At 54.0% G+C, this 20,287-nt stretch overlaps 6 protein-coding genes across 6 annotated transcripts; 2 read left to right on the forward strand and 4 right to left on the reverse strand.

The window, feature by feature from the left end:
• Positions 1-1,961: 1,961 nt before the first annotated feature.
• Positions 1,962-3,065, reverse strand: B0T26DRAFT_750788 (uncharacterized protein; the record flags this gene model as incomplete). The annotated part of the gene is made up of 3 exons (XM_060445281.1): positions 1,962-1,970; positions 2,122-2,861; positions 2,912-3,065. 3 exons carry the CDS (start codon positions 3,063-3,065, stop codon positions 1,962-1,964), a joined length of 903 nt encoding a protein of 300 aa, XP_060299446.1.
• Positions 3,066-7,308: 4,243 nt separating this feature from the next.
• On the forward strand, positions 7,309-9,546 carry B0T26DRAFT_262524 (uncharacterized protein). The gene is made up of 3 exons (XM_060434055.1): positions 7,309-8,258; positions 8,338-8,509; positions 8,598-9,546. Exons 1-3 carry the CDS (start codon positions 7,521-7,523, stop codon positions 9,380-9,382), a joined length of 1,695 nt encoding a protein of 564 aa, XP_060299447.1. The 5' UTR covers positions 7,309-7,520; the 3' UTR covers positions 9,383-9,546.
• A 2,624-nt stretch (positions 9,547-12,170) lies between these two features.
• B0T26DRAFT_740391 (pantothenate transporter) lies at positions 12,171-13,752 on the forward strand (the record flags this gene model as incomplete). Its single annotated transcript, XM_060443838.1, has 5 exons — positions 12,171-12,290; positions 12,368-12,471; positions 12,546-12,723; positions 12,783-13,496; positions 13,561-13,752. The coding sequence occupies 5 exons, from the start codon at positions 12,171-12,173 to the stop codon at positions 13,750-13,752; spliced, it is 1,308 nt and encodes a 435-aa protein (XP_060299448.1).
• A 1,852-nt stretch (positions 13,753-15,604) lies between these two features.
• B0T26DRAFT_773555 (uncharacterized protein) lies at positions 15,605-16,081 on the reverse strand (the record flags this gene model as incomplete). The annotated part of the gene is made up of 1 exon (XM_060446575.1): positions 15,605-16,081. A coding segment is annotated over one exon (477 nt), but the record flags the coding sequence as incomplete, so codon positions are not given.
• Positions 16,082-16,914: 833 nt separating this feature from the next.
• Positions 16,915-17,229, reverse strand: B0T26DRAFT_262548 (uncharacterized protein). Its single transcript, XM_060434056.1, has one exon. It carries the CDS (start codon positions 17,131-17,133, stop codon positions 16,957-16,959), a length of 177 nt encoding a protein of 58 aa, XP_060299450.1. The 5' UTR covers positions 17,134-17,229; the 3' UTR covers positions 16,915-16,956.
• Positions 17,230-18,492: 1,263 nt separating this feature from the next.
• Positions 18,493-20,242, reverse strand: B0T26DRAFT_675088 (uncharacterized protein; the record flags this gene model as incomplete). The annotated part of the gene is made up of 7 exons (XM_060439788.1): positions 18,493-18,942; positions 19,166-19,203; positions 19,245-19,248; positions 19,557-19,693; positions 19,762-19,933; positions 19,983-20,073; positions 20,142-20,242. The coding sequence occupies 7 exons, from the start codon at positions 20,240-20,242 to the stop codon at positions 18,493-18,495; spliced, it is 993 nt and encodes a 330-aa protein (XP_060299451.1).
• Between the last annotated feature and the right edge of the window lie 45 nt (positions 20,243-20,287).

Below are 20,287 nucleotides of genomic sequence, written 5' to 3' on the forward strand. Positions count from 1 at the left end.
AGGAGCTTACCTACCATCGGCTGTCGCTAAGAAGACATCGTCAAATGGCCCGCAACAAGGCTGCAATGACTGCTACTCCAGCTGAGCAACAAACCTTTCCTATAATCGAACTATCCGCTAATGGTAGATACCATAGGAAAGATCTCCCTCTACCACCACGCAGTTACAAAGAGCTCAAGAAACACCTGCTGGATAAATGGTTTGTAGAAGCTATGGAAGTCCATATGCGAAGCCACCGCGAGATGAAATCCTTCGAAAAATGCCACCGAAGCGTCGCTAAGAAAGCCCATATCCTCGACTGTATGTGGGTATTCACATACAAATTCGACAAACACGGCTACCTTATCAAAGCAAAAGCAAGACTGGTAGTGAGAGGAGATCAACAAGCTAGGACGACGATTGAAAATACCTACGCTTCGACACTCGCCGGCAAATCTTTCCGCACGCTAATGGCAATCGCAGCTCGCTTCGACCTCGAGCTCATCCAGTGGGATGTTGTGAATGCCTTTGTACACGCCGACCTTCCATACGACGTATTCATGAAACTACCGCCTGGATACAGCGAGGAAAACACGATTCTGAAGCTTAAGAAGGCCTTATATGGCCTCAGAGAATCACCTTTGCTATGGCAGAGGAAATTCACGGCAACCCTGCGAGAACTAGGGCTTGTGCCGGTACCCCACGAACCATGCTGTTGGACTAAGGATGGCGTGATCATCTTCTTCTACGTTGACGATATTGTGGTGGCCTACAGGAAGGAAAACGAAGCTATCGCACAATCGGTAACAGCCGCCCTACGCGCACGATATTCCCTACAAGCAGGAGGTCCTTTGCAGTGGTTTCTGGGAGTATCAGTACTTCGCGATAGAGCCAGCCGGACGATATGGCTATCCCAAGCGGATTATATCGACAAGATGAGCCGTTTCGTTGGATCACAACGCCCACGCCGACCAAAAAGAACACCAATGGGCACTACCGAGTTACTACCATACAACGGAAAGGCACCATTCGCTCAGATCTCGGAATACCAACGCAAAACCGGAACAATTTTGTATGCCGCTGTGATCACAAGACCAGACGTTGCTTTTGCTATTTCCCGACTTGCAAGATTCAACCTGAACCCCAGTCCACAACACCAAGAAGCCGCGGATCGTGTGATCGAGTACCTCCTCAGCACAGCCAATTACGCTCTTAAGCTCGGGGGTGAGGATGAAATGGCTACCTGGAGCGATGCCTCTTTTGCCGACAATTCCATCGACCGACGGAGCTCCCAAGGATATGTCATGAAGCTATTCGGAGGAACGATCGGATGGCGCGCCAACAAGCAAGACACGGTAACAACGTCAACTACCGAGGCTGAACTATTAGCTCTCGCTCAGGCAACAAAAGAAGCTATGTTTGCAAATCGACTCGTGAAGGAAATTGGTATAACCCTCGACGATGACGCAATACAGCTCTGGTGCGATAATACCCAGACGATTGGGCTTGTTACGAAGGAAATCGCCACTCTACAAACCAAACTACGGCATGTGGACATTCACAACCATTGGCTTCGTGAAGCAGTCGAAACCGGGCAGATCCGCGTGAACTATACACCTACAAAGCAGATGGTAGCAGACGGACTCACCAAAGCTCTTCCGGAGGCGGATTTTCTACGATTTAGAAACCAGATTGGTGTGGTGGATGCGACTGAAGTGTTGATCACAAGAAGTAAAAGCCTGAGGATTTTGAAGGACGAAGATTTAGAGGCACTAGAAGATGAGTTTCAAGGAGGTGAGGTTGAGGTTGTTTGAATAACCTCTCGTTTGCCTGTTTAAGGAAGTCTTTTCAGCCAATCGCTAGCATGGCCATTGACTGAGGGGGTGTGTTGGATTGGCTATTGTCAGATGGACAAGGGTTGCATGTGGAATAGAGCTCATCCCAGCTGAGCTCTGGTGTGGTCATCCGAGGTGAAAAGAGGCTCAGGGGAGCTGAAATGAAGTGGCCAGTTCAGCTGGTGTGGCTGCTTTTGCCACCACCATTGCCACCATTTACAACTATAATAGAGGCCCTCTGGCAGGACCAAAAAGAACAAGGAGGACGGATCAATAAAGAAAGTTGAAGTGCTGAATCCAACAATACGCAGGCACCAAGGCAGTATAGTTTTGCAGGAGAGGGACGTCCGAGCGCCGCCTCCACGATGTCGCGCTGCGCGCTGGTGGACAGCAAGGCACGCGTGATGAGGAAAGTGTTAACGGAGAGCAGCGCGCGCAGGGCGTTGAGGCGCGTACCGAAGCTGGCGGGCGGGACTGCAGCGGCGTGGATGACACGCAGGTTAGTGGTGACTGTGATATTAGGGGTGCGGGTGTTGCTCTTTGTCCTGGTGGCGCCGGGAACGAAGGCCGTGGATTTGTTGGGCGTGGCGCCCGTGCCGGTGGCCGTAGAATCGGCAAGTGTTTGCTGCAGGAGCATGAGGGATTCTGGAGTCTCCGTGCTGCCGTCGCTGCTTCTGGCGGCCTCAGCTTCAACGGCAAGCGGCTCCAGCGTCGTCTTGATCGCCGTGACCAGTGCATTAAAGCTGACGAGTTGGTCGGGCTGCGGCGCAAACGTGTCGTCGTAGCGGGTGTTGATGAAAGCTGCAGCGTTACCGCGGAGCTTGAAGGTCGCCAGCGAATTGACGAGGCGACGCGCTTCGCTGTCGGTCAGCATGGATGCGAGGAAGTGGCGATTGTCGGCGATGGGCACTCGAGCGGCTACCGCCGACACGCCCATGACGGCGGAGGGCTCGGGCTGGGGGACAATGACATGGCTGCGCTTCAGCCGCGGGGCGGTCTCATGGCGTCCTTGGCGAAGACAAAGTTGCTGCTGCTGAGCGGATCGGCCTTGGGTTTGTTCACGCTCAGGGGTGCAAGCGCAACAGACTGCGACCGACATGGGTCCAATGGGGGAGTAGCTCTGTTTTCAGCCGGCTGAGCCGATGAGCTGAGGGTCGTTGGGGCGGGCGAGAGACGCGTTTGTTTCGAGTTGCCATCTCCCTGCGGCGTCGGCGTGCCGTTGTCGTCGCGGGGTCGCTTTGCTGCAGCCATAATGAGTTCAGGCTGGGCGAGTAATAAGTGAAACGAAGGGGCAGCTGAGATGCGAATCTTGAGTGTTGAATCTGAATCTCGAGTGACGAGATGGCAGTGGTTGACCAGTCGAAAGTGTCGAGATGGAAATGGTAAAAGAAATGGTGCCTGGCGTACGCACTGGGTGCGGTAAAAAGGTAATCGAACGTGCAATGGCTGTTGCGCTACGGCAGGAGGGTTCGCGTCCGGGTCTACATCACATGCAGTGAATAGATTTTCACCACAGCTGCCATTCTTAGCTGAACTTTGTTTCTCTCGTCTAACAACCCGAGTTCCTTTTGTACCGACGAACCCCCAATTCCGGCGTTAAATTCGTTGGCTGCTTTTAGGAAGTCGTATATGAGTTGGGCGTCGTTCACCATTGCTTTGGCAGCCGGGGCATCATCTTGAAACGGTGCGTATTCATCATCTGTGGATCGGGGGGCCCGGGGCTGGCTAGTGTTTGACATCGTCTGTTGGAAACCAGAGTTGTCAGCTGGTGGCCTTGTGAAAGTGCCAATCATCGCGTCACTAGTTCGAGAATACTATGGGTAGGGGATATCTTTTGGTAGGTAATGTATCTGTAGAAGTTGTAGATTATTTCAAGAGGTTTTGGTGGGTTCGAGGGTGTCCCCGAGTTTGTGGTAAGTTGTATATCCGGTATTGGCAGTATAGAATTGCTTGGTTATGAAGTTGTGAGCTCGCGCTATCATGACCAGGTAAGTCGAGGCTATGCGGCTACTTATGGAAAGTTGCGGGCGGCACATCCTACTGACCCAAGCCGGTCACTCCTGCCGATGTCAAGTACATCGCCTGGTAGGTGGAATGCAAGCTGTGAAGGTTACCTGCCGAGTCATATGCCAATCCTCGAAGATGCGCCCAACACTTCCCACGTTCTACGCGATTGCCTATCGTCCATACCGTCAAATTGGGTGTGAAACATGCAAGACAGCCGACAACCCGGCTGTGCGGGTTGATGATGGAACCACGAGGAACCAGAAGAGCGACTCTCAAACAGTCGGTTAAACGTGGAAACATGAATGCGGTTCTAGGGGCCAAATTCGACGAGGATACGAAGAAGTTGATCAAGGTGTAGATGCGCTTTTGGGGGCGAAGGCTGCTGAGAGGAACGGCACACTCTGGTTCTGGTCCGGAGGCTACTCGTTGAGCAACCCAACATTCCCATAATCATTCAGAAGTTGGAAGCTAGAGTCCCTTTAGAGAAAAAAAAGCGGGAAAGAGGTGGTCATGAACCTGAAAACCGCCCTAAAGCATTTTAAACATCTGCACAATTATTTGAACCGAAGAGGCCCGGCTACCGAGAACCAGCAGAATTTTCCATCAAACACATTATATCCTTCTCGCCTGATGACAAGGCTTCTACTTCGGTTAAGCTGTGCTAGGCGTCGAACAAGGAGTTCTAGGGCCGTGGTTACAAAGGAGGGCGGATGGTGTTACTCAAGGATACACTATGGTATCAAAGAAGGGATTCCAATCTACAGTTCTGCTCCCAGTCAAGTACAGTAATTATTCTCGCATTGCCCTGGTACGTTGTATATTGGAAAGCCAGTTTGATCTTCTTCAAGGCAGATTTGTGCAATCTCGGGGTTCCTAAATGTGAGGCTTTGCACAGAACTCACGGCGAAGAATAAATAGCAAACGTTAGTTATCTAAACCGCGTACAGTCTTATCGGAATAAGAATGTAACGACATGACTCGGCAATCTGATTCCAACCCAAACATCGCAAACATGACTAGGATTATGTTGCTAGAGATTATGAAACGGCTCTTAACTGCTTATCCTTAATTAGCAGCCAGGACGTTGCACCCGAATCTGACCTTGACTATCTTGGGCACTCTTATCATTCCCTAGGCGCCCAAAAACGAGAAAAAATAGAGCAGGGAAATGTAAAAGAGAGAGAGGGCAACGTTGACACCATGTGGTTTAGAGCCAGTGTCAATAGTTCTCAGCCCTTGCTAATACTAAGGTATCGCACACAGCCCTTCCCGACGCCCTAGACGGTAGGGATAACACGCCTACTTGGCACGGCTGTGTGGAGGTGGAGGTAGAAAATCAATAACCCATTCAGCCAAAGCCCAAAACCTAGATCGTTTTGCACAAGTTAGCCACATTTGTCGAGCTTGGGAGCTGTGTATTGGATATGCCACTTATTTCGGTTTGCTCTCTCCACCTCCCTGCGATACTCCTCATCGAGCTCGGCGGCATCCTTTTGTAGCTTCTTGAGGTTGGCGTTCATCTGAGCTCGTCTGAATGCGTTGACCATGAACATAAGGTCTTGAAACCGCAGTCTCTGGATCCGATCGTAAAACATGGCGTGGAAGGCTTCGTCGCTGGCACCGGGGTTCGCTGCGGCCCACGCATCAAGCCTGAGGAAAACGCGGCAGGCGTTTGGCCCATGTTTCTCGAGCCGACTTCTCGCGTTTTCGTACATTCGCAATTCCGCAATTCTGTTCTCGACCAACTGGTCGAACATCTGCAGAAATCGCGGAGGCGTGTTCGGTTCAGACATCCTACCCTTTGGTGTTAGTTCTTGTAGAGTTTTAAGAAACATAGCCACTGGTTGAGAATCTGTCCGGGAGGGCATGTCACTGTACTTGACGGATAGCAGACACTGTACTTGACGGATAGCAGAATTGAGGTGGCATGTATGTGCGGGCGCGCACATGTGTTAATTGCGACTGGTGTCGGAAACTCTTGGACAACGGCCAAATTGGCTAATAGCCCGGTGCAGAATGGGGACCCTTTGTGGTCCTAGGAAAAGTGGTGTCGATGGGACATAATTGCATAGGCTCTCCTGGGTCGACGTCGCTGGTTATTTATATTTCCTAATACCCCGGTGGGTAGGATCACATGGAGTAATACCGGGGAATCTGAAGGTGGTGGATCATGTCTCGACTTCGAGCAAACCTAGCGTGACGGCCAAGGCGTGACCGAACCTGGTTGACAATTTGTGAAACTGCCAACTCAGCTCAACCACCGCCTCTCTACTTATTAGCCACAAGAGAAAACATGAGACGGAAAATCTTGCCCATTGGCGCATTACGAGTAGTTCTAGCGCTGTTTGATTGCACCGCTTTACGGAGCAGGTATGATCTGAAGTGGCTAGTGTTGTAAAAGGAAAGAAAGGTACGTAATCTTCAGGTCGCGTATGTAATCTTCGGGTCGCATGATTAATTTAGCTGCCAACATTCGACGTTGAACCCTTCCATGGCCCGCTGTTCTTGTTTGTGATCCCAATTACTTCCAGGCTGTTACCATGACTCCCCAACTCTCACCTTCACCCAACAGCCCCCAGTTGCAAGTATGCGCGTGACTCGCGCCTAGAATACATATCCGAAGCTAAGCAGACGGGATTATGTCCGCACTAATGAATATAAGAGACCGTGGACAGCTTCGGGATGACTTCAGTGGCCGTGCAGACACTTTGCAAAACTATGACTTACTATCGGGAGATCCAAGAACCAGGGACATTGGCTAGGCACGGCAGCACCTTCTCAAGGTCTGCGATGGCTTACTTATACCTTTTCAAGTCATATGGGGACAGCCACAAACTGTGAACGACTCCCATTGCCAGTCAAAGAACTCTCTGACAATGCTCTGTACTCTTTTGTCGAGGACACCTCCATAAACGGGAGCTCAGACGCCCAACGCAGCGCCAGGATATCTTCCCGGAGATTCGACAAGTCGGAGTGTCAATGTGGCGAGTTGCTACAACAAACACTACTGAAGGAGACAGAACTAATAAAAAAATGAAACTGGATAGCTTCACAGGAAAACGATTAGAAAGGAGCGGAATCCTACTCATATGCCGGTAGAGCGAGAGTGTCAGATGGGGGAAGGGGGGAGGCCTGTCAGACCTCGGAAGGGGGCACTCAGAGCCCACGGGCCTCTAAAATCCTGGATATTTCTAGCTCTGGCCTAACCTAGTGAGGAGCAACGATCTCGAATGGTTTCTAACTGTTCCTGCAAAGCCCCAACCCAGACCAGGAGACAAGGAATGCTTTATTGCGGAGCTAATTCGTGTCAAAAATTTGGGTTCAATTTCATCGTGGCCCAGACCAATCGGTATTGACTTTTCCGGCCGCGGGTTCAACTGGTTCACGATTAGATAGACCGCTGTTTTGTTATTCCTCCAAAATAAATATATCCGTCACCCCATTTTCCTGCCGCTCGAGCAGTGCGTGGCAAACACGCAACTGATCTGCCCAATTAACGTGCAGATGTCAATCGCCCCCAAAAGCGGTGCTGACTGTGTTACCGCATTTCCAAGCTAATTATTCGACCTCGCGACCCCAAATACGACGATCACCAAGAAGTGCAGCAGGAGTGATGCTCAATGACGAGACTGCACAGCTGAACCCGAGCAAAAGCGATTGGCTAATGTACGGGACATGTACGTATAACTTGCCTTGTTCATGTTCGAGGAAAATTCCTCGCCCCCCCTCTCCCCCCCGGCGCAAGCAATTAGAATCTGCTTCTCTCAACATGTAAAATCCACTCCTCTCAAGATGCAGTTACTCGGCGACTCTCATTACTTGACAACCTTCATCCTGGTGGGCACCGCCCTTTTAGCACCCAGAGCTAGCACCGCATTCGACTTCCTCCAGACACACGACGGCTACCGCGTCGATTCCATCACCGAAGACCAATTCCTCGCGGCCCCCTTCTCCCAACTCTGCCACTCGAGAAGCTGCTTCAAAGATTGCCTCGACCACGCGCGCCTCTTCCAAGCCGTGCCCGACTACGTCAATGCCACGGTCCAAGACTATGGACAGCCCGAGAACGGGACGGGCGGCAACGTCAGCGTGACGCTCTTCGGGGTCTGCACCAATTTCCTCAGCGCGCACAGGCTGGTAGACGCGGGAGGCGCGGAGCTGGACCCGATCCGGCCCTTCTTCACAATTGAGAAACACGTCCTTGGGGTGACCGACCCTTTCAGACAGGTTGCGTTGGGCGTCGCGGCTTGCGTCTCGGACACATGTGGCCAGACTCGCAACCCATCCCAGTGCAGGGCGGCGTGCGGGCTGAGGAGCCTGCTGAAGAACGACGTCCGAGCCATTGAATGGGAGGGGGCCATGTTGGATTGCACGAGAAGGCTGTGCAAATCCGCTCAGGTCCTGCCGTATGCGAATCAGGATGTTCTCGGCATCGGCGTGAGTGCCTTCCACCGTCGGCAATTTCCTAATCACCTAACATAAGAATGAGAAATACATTAACAGGATTCCTCTGCAGGTTCTAATATCCTACTATATCCAAGGAATCCTGCTTCTGGTTGCTGCCGCCGGAGTGCTTGTTTCATTGGCATGCCGGCTTTGGCTTGGCCAGGGCGGCATCAACTCCGCGGTGGTGCAGAAGCTCAAGAGCCCCATGGCCACCTTCCTAACGGCGGAGACATATTTTAGCAGTAAGCCGATCCAATCTACCCGTGAGAGAAGTGCAACCATGCCATGACGCCTACGAATCGCTGACATACATGGCCCGACCACACACAGTTTCTACCGCAATCGCCGCCTTCATCCTGAGTCCGCGAGCAATCGATCCCCTCAACGGCTACGCGCTCATGGTAGTCGCCATTGTGGGGTGCCTGTGCCCCGTGTTCACGCTGCTGCTCCTTCACTGCCTCAACGCCGCACGAGTGACTAGGTTCGGCACTGCCTTGACGCTCACCAGCTGGCTCTCGAACACGGTCGTCTTCTTCATGTTGCTGCCGAACCTCTCGACGTTTGGCGATAACGTTGCCGAAGACGCACTGAAGCAGCTATTCTCCGTCCCGACCTGCGGCGATTCCTCCGCCATGTCCCTGTGTCAGCAGCTGACCGGAGATAACCCCCTGCAGAGTCTCACCGGGTTCTTCGAGAGGAGTTCGTGGACGAACATCCGCACCATCCCGGTAGTTTGGGCCCTCACGACAGTCATCCTACTAGCGATGGTAGCTGATGGAGCGCGGCACGTTGACGTCGACCGTCTTCTGCATGGGAAGCAAAAACCCAGGCCGAAGGAGGAACAGACGAACTACAGCAGGCTTGACGAGACTCGACAACAAGAGAGCGACAGCAGCAGCCAAGAAGAACACAGTCCTCGAACCGGGAGACTCATTGTTGCTGTTGTCTTCATCATGCTCTGCTCGGTTGGTCTCGGCTACAGTTTCCACATGGTGACGAGATTCCGTGACGTCAACGCTATCGACACGCACGGCTGGTCCTTTGGCCAGGTGGTTGCTGCCGTGTTCTGGGTTCCCGTATTCTTGGACGTGGCACATTCCATGATCAGTGGCTGAAGTCTCTCGCATATCCCGCCGGCATGACTCTATTAGGGATGAGGCGGGCAGGGCCGCTCGATGAAGCTTACCTTGTGTTGGTGGGATAAGAACTAGGAGCGTATGTGACAGTGTAGAGAGACAAAGGGGGTATGTTCTTACAGGAGGAAATAAAGCGTAATGAGTTAGGGATTCCTTGCATCCTGCATCCAGCCAACATAGTGGAGGACGGTAAGACTGCTCAACATGGCTCAGCCCGGCTCAACTGAAGGCTGCAACAGCTAAGTCCGGAAAACGAAAAGGTAAATTTGCAGTGTCGATTTCAGGGTTGTTTGTGAATTTAGTGTTTCAACATCTACGTTTGCTGTTTGGGAGCGCTTTTCTACCTACCCAGAATCTCCTTGAGTCATTAACTATAACCATAGATGCTAGGCAAGCATAAAAACGCTGGGGTCCTCCGTCTAGGCTATGGCGCTGGGTGAGAAAAATCTTCAGTTACACCCCGGCGCGTTCGAATACCGAGAGAACGCACCCAGACACCAACAGGAGTCGTATAACATCTACTTTCAGATCTTAGCGTCTCCAAAACAGTCTTTGATTAGTTTTGGCTTCAGAAACACACGCGTTCAAACAGCAGGTAACCTCCGGTCGGACTTTCGGCTGGATGATCTTGCGTCATGTCAAGGACGAGTATCGGCACATCTTCACCGGCGACATCAAGACCCGGACAGGGCAGGCCATCCGGGAGATTCTTAAATTGGATGAATGGGCGGCTAACTACCGCTATCCCGTCGAGTTCCTTGAAACCCGCGACGAGCTCGAGGAATTCTTCGAGGAGCTCAAAGATGAGTTCGATGAAGCCGTTCATGACATGGCAAACGTGCTCAACGCATTCCTGCAAACCGAAAAAATTGCCCGGCAGATAGGCCACGAGCGTTTGTCGTACGTCGTCCTAGACGACATTATCGCGTATTTGAGGCCGGCGGACGCGGTGAGGGCTAGCCAGGCAACGGCCCTGCAGCACAGTCCTACGACAATCGACGTGAATGAGGCCGACAAGGCGCTCAAAGCCGCCATACTACTTCGCAACTCTCTCGTGAAGGCCACCCTGGGAATAACCACTAACTAGTTTGAGCTTCCTCGTAGACTTCTGAGCCGAGGTAAGTGCGTCGCCAGAACAGGTGCGCTTTGGCGGTGGTTATTTGTTCATTCTAGCCTTACTCCTATTGAGTTTTGAAGTAAAAATGAATGTTAATTGAAGGAACTTTGTTGCCCCCATTGCCGTGTGAAAACACTTGCTAATTAGAACATAAGTGATCCGTTTAACCAGCCTCTCTCGCATCTTTGTGTCAACTCTGCCTATTTGTAAGACCCATGTAAGGCCGACCAGTTGCTTGTCATCGCATTAGCAGGTCACCGCCTCCCCAAGTGAGAAGTTATGGTTAGGTGGTCAAGGGTGTTTGCTGCGGCGACTCAAGCGTGCAACTGTTTCTGCACTGTTTCAACCTGTCGCGAGTGCCTCTCTGGGCCCCTCATATGTGTTAAATAAGTACTACAAAGGGTTTGATGGGCTCCAGGTTTCTTTTTCTTCACCTAGGCAGCCCCTTCGAGGTGTCAATCGACGGTTGACCATACACAAAAAGAGACAGGCACACGGTCTCAAGACAGTGCTCGACGACTTTGTCCGAGGCTACCAGGTCGCCGGCGCCCTCGGATACCCCGCGCTCAATGTCGAAGTCTCTTCGAGTTTTGGGTCGTTCTTGGACGGGTGTGATGAGGATGATATGGAATACGGGGGTGAGGTGGTGCTCAAAATTGGTTTGGTCTAGGCAGTGCGACACCTCAAAGAGTGCGTCGCTAACACAGGATCGGCAACTCAGAGCTAGTCATATTTTGCCAACTGTTTGCTCTCTGACTGGGGGGAGACTAGTATGGAGACTAGTATCTGATACAAGGTCGACTCTGTGTCTAAATCACGCGATACCCATCTTTTTGCGGTTGGGGAGCGGAGAGCTACCAATTGGTATTATTGACAGGACAACCATGTGATGAAGATATGCTGATATGGGCCATTCTAATTACCATTCTGCCATACGGCCCTTGAACATGGTGGTTGAGAGAGAAAGAGAGAAAGAAAGATGATCAGATAATGCGCCAACAAGTGACCCTAACCCTGGCAATTCGTCGTTGCAGACTTTTGACGACGAGCATTTGCCAAAGTTCCCCGTCTCAGTGTTTCACACCGGTGTAAACGGCGTCACCGCTAACTCCCTTTGCTTGCGGACGACCAGGCGCCTGTGCAGGTTATTGGATCCCCTTTCCCGGCTGGAGATTGGTCGTGAATTAGTAATTCCGAGGATTTGACTCGAACTGCACGCACAAGATCTGTACCCCATTGGTGTAATATGTCGTGACAGCTAACAGGAGAGACATATCGGAATCACCAAACAATGGTGGGGGCGACGAAAAGGTGGGGCCAATGGGAGAGAGTCAGAGATCTGTGGCGATCTAGGCGCGGCAGATCTTAGATCGCCCCTGCCCCCGGCCCCCGGCTCCACTTGACTAGACCTGAAGTACGCTGATCTCCGCGACGTCATAGGGGCCGTTTAGTCTTTTGCGGAGCGACGCAAAAGAATGGAAATGTTGAACCCCAAAAGTTGCTCCAGTGCCTGGGCTCGGGTCGGCTTTGGACCTCTTGAGCAGTGGGCCGCGGCTGCTAATTAACTCATAACTGATCCAACGTCGCCCAGCTCGGGACGCGTCCCTCGTCTCGTCCCGCAAAGCTGGATCCAGGAAAATGCCCAGGAAAATGCCCAAGCTGTCGCTTGCCGTGTCGCGCCGGGCACCCGGGGAGGGGGAGCGCAGGCTGGTGCGCAAGATTGATTTTTTCATCCTCACCTTTTGCTGTCTGAGTTACTTTCTTAATTATGTAAGCACCTGTGGTTCCCCCTTTCGTTCCTGACGGGGTCAGAAACGGGCTGTTACTTTGCTGAAACTAGTTCCCAGCTCGACCGCTCCAACGTGTCCAATGCCTACGTGTCGGGGATGAAGGAGGACGTCGGCTTTGAGGGCGACCAGCTGAACCAGATCAACACGTGTCTCACCGTGGGGTGAGTCGAGCTGCCATCCGAGATACTGGCGAAACATGCGGTACGGTATAATGAAATCTAATCGAGGAACAAAGCTATGTCATCGGGCAGATCCCGTCCAACCTCGTCCTCAACTATGTCAAGCCGCGGTTCTTCTTCCCGGCCATGATGGCGGTGTGGGCGTGCCTGACCATGCTTACGGCGTCGGCACGCTCCCCCCAAGCCGTCATGGCCATCCGCTTCTTCCAGGGCATCGCCGAGTCGAGCACGTTCGTCGGTACCCACTACATCCTGGGGTCGTGGTACACGGAGCGCGAGCTGGGCAAGCGCAGCGGCATCTTCACGGCCTCATCACCCTGCCCGTCGCCCTCTACGGCCTACTGCTGTTCCCCGACACCCCCGCCACCACCGCCGCCTACTACCTGGCCCCCGCCGAGCGCGCCCTCGCCGTCTCGCGCCTGCCGCCCGCCGACCAAGCCTCGGCCAAGGCCGCCGTCTTCTCGTGGGCCTTTGTCCGCTCCGTCCTGTCCTCCTGGGAATGGTGGGGCTTCGTCGTGCTGTGGATCATCGCCGGCGAGACCGAGTCCTTCTCGTCTAACTCCCTACTAGCGCTCTACATGAAAAACTCACCCACCACCACGTACTCGATCGCGCAGCTCAACAACTACCCCACCGGCGTGCCAGCTGTCGGCATCGTCTCGACCCTGTTCTGGGCCACGCTGACCGACGCCGCCCGCGGCAAGCGCTACCTGGTCGGGTACTTCATCGCCGCCACGGGCGTGGCCACCAGCGCCATGGTGCTCGCCGCCGAGTCACGCAACCCCGGCACCGCCCGGTCGGAGGCTGTCGTGTTCGCCGCCTACTACTGGGCCGGCGCCGTCTACGCGTGCCAGGCCACCTTCTTCGCCTGGGCCAACGACGCCATGCGCGCCCGCGAGCCCGTGTTTCGCGCCGTTGTGCTAGCTGGCATGAATCTGGGGAGTAACTCCGTCAATGCCTGGTGGAGCATCGTCTTCTACGGCGCGTCCATGGCACCGTGGTTTACGGTGAGTGTGCACGGTACTCCTCGTTTCGAGATTTTCGCGCCAGCTAACGTGAAGCGTCCTGCAGCGCGGCATGTACGCCATGATCGCCGTGTCGGTGGCGCTCGGAGTGTGGACCGCCGGGCTGGTGTGGGTGTCGGGCGGGGCCGAGGCGAAATCCGCTGCTGCCAGTGGCGACGGCCGGCACGAGAGGGAGAGCGATGCCGACGTGCCGTTCCGCGAGGCGCGGGGCCACAAGCGAGAGCAGTCATCTGTCTAATTGGTATCATTGGGCATTGCAGGTGATAATTGAGCATGGATTTCGACTATTATATTTTATTTAGAGACTGTGTGCGCGGTCATCCATCGCTGCTGATTCCCCTCTGCTAGGCATCGAACCAAGTGATGATTTTGCATCTTCTGCAAAGTAGACGTGCCATGGTGAACAAGCATTGAAGGTGACGTAAAGACAAGCGAGAAGAAAGCCAGTGGACCCTGTCTCCCCTGTGTGGAAATGAAAGCCCCGGTAAGCAGCAAACAGTGAGACAGAAGCAATACCTTGCTCAGCATGGTTCAGTCAAAGGAAGAAACCCGTGCTCTTCACCTCTTCAGTGGTCAGCTGATGGCAGAAGCCGACTATCTAGGTACTCTGTCGAGGCGATCTGGCCGCGCCCCAAAAGGCCCACGGATCGAGGGCCGAATCTTCTTTCTATGGGCAGCGGTACATGGTCAGCGTGGTGTGAGATGAGGTGAGGGCAAGTTGATGCGGATCAGATTGGAGTTAATACCTCTAGTTCGGGGACCGGTTCAGGCAGTGCCTTCTTGTCCTTGGATTTCTTGGTTTTGAAAGTGCCCCAGAAGTCATTCACTGTCTTCTTAACATCTGGCTCGGGTTCCGCAAGAATTGTCTCCCCCAACGGTTCGGGGTTTGACGCCTCATCCTGCAAGCTCTCAGTCGGTTTCTTTTTTTTGCCCTTCTTGGACTTCTTGGTGAAGGGGGCCCAGAGGTCATCATCCTTCTCCACGGCTAGCGCAGGCTCGGGCTCGGACTCTTCTGCAGGTTCGAAGTCGGGCAGAGTGTTATTCATCTTGCCTTCCTTTAACGCTCCGAAGTCCAAGCCATCTTCCATCTTCTCTTCCACCATCTCATGTGAAATTGACGGCTTTTCATACTCCTTTTTTTTGTCCTTCTTGGACTTCTTGGTGGGGGCGGCCCAGAAGTCATCATTCTTCTCCAGGGCTAGCGCAGGCTCAGGCTCGGGCTCAGGCTCTTTTTCAGGTTCGAAGTCGGGCAGAATCTTATTCATCTTGCCTTTCTTTAACGCTTCGAAGTCCCAGCCATCTTCCTTCTCCTCAGGCACTAGCTCGACTACTAGCTCAGTCGCAGGTGGTAGCTCAGAAGCGGGCTCGAGGTCAGCCCACGAAATACTGGCAGGCTTCTTCTTCTTCTTCTTGTCCTTTTTCGGCTTTTTGGTGGGGATTGACAATGGATCGTCTTCTTTGAGATCTCCGCTGTCGGGCACAGGCTCCGGCAATGGCTCAGCTGCTGGCTCTTCGGCAGGTTCCGGCTCACACGACAGCGAAACAGCAGGCATGAGCACAGGCTCGGGGATTGGTGCCACCGTTGACTCGTGCACGAGTTCTGCGTCTGGCACGACCACAGGGTCAGCAGGCTTTGGCTCCCAGACGTCAAAAAGGTCCTGGGTGTCTTGTGAATCCACCGGCGTGAGCTGGGGTTCATCGCATGGAGTCTCTGGATCGACTTGGTCTGAGACGGGTGCCCGTGCCAGTTCCGGCGCCATGGTGAGCGCCGATCCGACCCGATCGAAGCGTTCCCCAGTAAGTTCGGGCTGGAATTGATCGCTGGCACTTGCGCCAGCAGGAGACGCCAAGTCGGTCGACTTTTCCATCGGATGAAGAGCGTCGACAATGTACGGGCGCTGGTCGACCGCGGCTGTCGGAGCTGTTGTGGACTGGGCCGTTTCATCGAACGACGCCCTCTTCCGAACCGTCCGTGTGGGCGAACCTTGGAGAGCTCCCTCGGTCTGCACAGGCTGGGTTTCGTCCACAGTGGCCGTTTGGGTGGCTGGGAGGGGGTCGATCATGTCGCAGTAGACCTCGAGGACGCCCTTGAGAAGGAGTTTGGCGACGGACGTGCTGTCGCCAAAGTCGACGGGAAACTTTGAGGCGAGCAGCGCCCTGGGGTTCTGGAAGGCGGCCTTGATGCACGACTTGACGTAGCCGGGAAGCCACGATCCGTCGGCAACCGGGGTGGGATACATTTCCTTGACGACGTCGATGATGGTGAACAGGTCGAGGCCAGCACCTAGCAGGTCAATCCGCTCCTTTGCCAAGCCCTCGAGGCCGACAAGCTCGTACTCGTGCGCGGCATTGTAGACCTCGAAAGCCGTCTTGTATTGGGAGATGCGGACGACGGGGCTATCCCAGCTCTGGTCCCACTCCAGGGCCTGGTACTTGTTGGTGTAGAGATACTGCACGAGGACGTGGCCGGCGCCGGTCGAGATGTGCCCCAGATCGATGTACCTGGTCGGAGGGTCGCAGAGCAGGGCGAGCTTGGAGCTGCCGAAGACAAGTGCCCGGTGTGCGGTGAGGGGGGACGAGCGGAATTGCAAGGTGATAACGGGCGAGCAGAAGGGGCTTTTGAGGAAAGCAAATATTAGTTATTGCCCTGTGCCTTGAGATTTCTGGTGGAGCTAGGGGCGCTTACGAAGCAGTGGAGGTGTTGCTGTTGGGCTCTGGTGCGCCGGGCTGGGAGGCGAGGGAAGCAATGCCCTGTGCCATGGTGGGGTTGCCGGTGTTTGCTAGTCTGTACCAGGTGTTTGCTGGTCTGTACCCGGTGTTTGCTAGTCTGTACTCGAGTTCTCGTGTGTCTGTGGGGGCTGCAGTGGGATATCTGATGCGCATCGCGTCTCGGATGTAGGACTAAGGACTGAGGAAAAGGGATGGAAGCAAAGGGAAGCAGAATAAAATGTCCAGACGCTTGGGTGGTGGGATGCTGGGAAATCTGTCGAGTTGGGCTGGGAGCTAAATGACGAAGGTCGGGTATTCCGTTTGCTCTTGACGGCGTGAATGTGCTGCACGTCTGCCTGATGTCGGCCTCCGCATTGTGTGACCAAACGGGAGCTCGTCGGGATCGTGTCCATTCAGCTGCGGCCAATATTTGCGCATCCGAGAAATACCATGCACCAGTTCCCTGCGGCACCCGGCTCGCTGCAGGCAGCTGGCCTAATCTAATCAACGCCCAGAAACACTGCCTCTTCATAAAAGATTTTCGGCTCTCTTCAGCGTTCTTAAAGCCATGCCCACTCCACATGATTCAGACACGCCTCCCCATTCATCATCGGCTATTCTAGAACTCTGTGCCTTTTCTCGTCCATGAACTTCGCGACAGTGCTAAACAAGTGGTCAAGTACGGTGGCTTCATTTAATATATCTCATTACAACTCCACTGTCAAATCAAGACTTAGGCGAACAACTTCAGTCCGCTCCCGTGTTTGCCTACCTCGCAGACACCACAGACCGCACATACTGTGCCCTTGAACTTGCTCCAAAGTGAGGCGGTCGAACAGAAACGCGACAGTGGCAAGCAGAGCCAACCATCTGTAAATCTTCGGCTAAATGGACCCCTCAGTCCGTCCATGCACCAGTCCAGCTCGTCTGCAGTTCTCAACTTCAGCTAGAGACTCATCGGAAACCACTTCGACTCCAAGGATGTTGCAGTGGGCTCGGTAATGCAACGTTTGCTACGGCGGCTGTACCATTATGCACTTGAATAGGCACCCATGTAACCGCTCTCGATGCGATTTAGGTGACTGAATACAGGCCATGACTACCTAAATAATGTCAAACATCTGGCCACTCTGGCTCTCGATCAACTCCCTACGCCTCCTATTCTCAGGCTCTTGCGGCATGAACTCGGCCGGTACGGGTTCGCATCCAAAGATTACCCGGTTCTGCTGTGCAAAGTCGGCCGGAGCGGGAAAGACGGGGTATAACTCACACCAGTCGCCGTCCAAACACAGAGTCCACCAAAACGTGTCCTTGCTACTCTTATTCGGGGCGGACTGGGAGGGAAGATGGTGATAGAAATCTCGCGGCGCCTCGAAACCTTTTTTCTGGCCCATGGAGGTGTAGGTAACCGCAGCATTTTGGGCTATCCAGTCGAACTGGCTTCTTGCCACTCGTAGGGGGCCAATGACCTTTCTTATCTCCCCGGCGAGAATGCCGCGGCATGATAAACAATCGAGCGTGGTTGTTGTTGTCGCATCAAGTGATGAATCTACGACCAACTACGACCCTTGTAAAGCCGGCCGCTTGAAAACAACCATTGTCCATAGCTGGTGTTAGCCCACGGTCAATGCGAAACTCCGGGTCCTTATTATAAAGCAAGCCGGGTGCCCGGGATGGCAGCCAGAAGGCGCCTCACTATACCGATTGCCCAGCAGCACGCGGAGAGAGTTGCTTTTCCGGATGTAAGCCCATACAAATGGCCTGACCAGCCGCTCGTGGCCGATTGTATAGCTCGCTCTGAGCAAGTCCCCGTCCGTCGCCAGCCCAAGCAGCGAATACAGCTTATCCCGCGGGTCGGTTGCCTCGAACATCGAAGTGGCGCGCAATGTGAATTCCAGGTCCCTGCGTGCTGGCCCGGTGCAACTAGTTAGTACTTGGGCCGTGGCGGCCCGGCGCAACTAGTTAGTACTTGGGCCATGGCGGGGGCTGGCAGGTGCCCGGTTCCACGGGGTAGAGACCTGAAGGGTTCGTCCGTCTCGTGTGTGTTGCCGCCAGTGTGGACCGTCCTTCCGGACATCATGAATACCAGCAGTATGCAGACGTGGTTCTACTGGTACCTCTCAGCCTGGCTGGTGCCGCAGAGGATCAGGCCGGAGGACGACGCTGTCGGGTCATCACTCAACAGGGGGCCGCTCGCCGCAAGCTCCTGGATAATCCACACCCTCGTCCAGTAGGAACGCTCGAAAAGGCGCCAAAGGGCCGGCCAGTTCTAGGAATGCAACGGGAAGCCAAGCCATTCGATGGCGTCGATGGCCGTCTGGATTGACCCGTCATCCGGCAGCTCGTCGTTGTCGTCGGTGGCCGTCTGGATTGACCCGTCATCCGGCAGCTCGTCGTTGTCGTCGTTGTCGTCGTCGTCGTCGTCGTCGCCCCAAATGGCATCAGCATGCTCCCGCACCCAGTCTCTCAGCGTCCGTATAAGTTCCATAGCGGCATCGCTCTCGTCGGCAGCCTCCCCCAGCCAGGATACGGTTCTAGTCGCCCGTACATAGACCTCGTTCATCATCTGCACCTGGGCGCCCTGCTCCAAGGCTTCGTATGAAACCTCGGCGTTGTTCAAGAGATCGACTGTCTTGGGTTTGCACTCGATTGTCGGGTCTGGGTCCGGCGACGGCGACGGCGACGGATGTAACGTCAAGATGCGACTCTGCTTCTTTTCCTCGGCGAGAGGACAGTAACAGAAAGGTGCAACATCACAAATACGTAATTATAGGTGGGTTCGGTTTTGCGTTGAAACTATTATCCTCGCCCTAGGACTTCCCACGGAGAGCTATGATTGGGAGAAGAGAACGCCGCGCTCTAGACGCGAAGTTTAGAAGAGATTGGTAGGATGACTGCGATTAATCAGCACCTTGGGAGTGCCTGGTACTTAAGTACAGTACGAATAGCCCACGCAATCGTTCCTGCACGTGCAGCCTACCTAGGTACCTAAGTAAGTACCTAAGTAAAATACCCACATACCTGCCTACATCCATGATTTCACGTGATTTCCTCAAGCGTTCCACCACCTTTAAGAGCAGGATTTGGAGTTGACTGTACCACTACACCTATAAAGGAAGAAATAGACTGCAAATCACAACTATCAACACTGCAATCGTGCATGTATTTACATGTTCTCATCCACGATCCTCCCTTATCAATCTGCAGAGTAATTCTGGGGCGGCTATTTCGTGCAAATATCGCAAAAAACGCTAAAACCCTGCCGCAAACTCAGTCAGTACACTCTCCCCTGTTACCGTGGTAGGGTGGCAGTAGCTAAGAGACATCACTTACCAAGTCCTTGCCCGGCGATCCCGTGCAGTTGCTGGCCAGCGGGAAGTGGCGCTCGATGGCCCAGAGCCCGGTACTTGGCGAGTAGTCGAACAGAAGCTGCGCTCGCGGGACGCGCTCGCGGTACAGCTCGATGATGTCTGATGGGTGTGTAGAGAGCTGTCAGTTCCGTCCTTGCTTGAAGGGTAATTGCACCGCAGGCCCTCACTCTCGAGCCGCACGGTGAGCTCGGGCGTATGCCCGCCCCTGACGCCGAAGCCAACTCCCGTACCAGCCCAGCTCACGCCCTGTGCCTGCTCGGCGAGGACGGACATGTTCTGCTCTGGGCCCATCAAGACAACTGCCGTGATATTGCCACCCGGATTGTTAGCTAGGAATGGCTGAAACAGAGGGGTGTAACTCGCCTCGAAGGTTGTAGCCAGCCTTGACAATGTTGGCGACGTCTTCCCTGAGAGCGGCATCGACAACCGCGGGGTCGAAGCCCTGGCTCGTAACCAGCGGGTGGTAGGCAGGCAGGCCGCTGTGGGTTATTAAGCTGTGTGAGTGTTTCTCGACGAATTTGAGGCTGTAATTAATGGATCCACGTACGTGAAGAGGATGTCGACCTTTCCACACTGTGTCCAGGGAGAACTGGCCTCGGCAATGCTGCCAATGACCCCGAGGAACATGATGCTCTTGGCCAGAAACATTGTGATGAAATGATGTCGAGAGAATATCACTCGGGAAAGAATATC

The sequence above is a fragment of the Lasiosphaeria miniovina genome, assembly GCF_030549165.1.
Source record: "Lasiosphaeria miniovina strain SMH2392-1A chromosome Unknown B0T26scaffold_3, whole genome shotgun sequence".
Lineage (NCBI taxonomy): Eukaryota > Fungi > Ascomycota > Sordariomycetes > Sordariales > Lasiosphaeriaceae > Lasiosphaeria > Lasiosphaeria miniovina.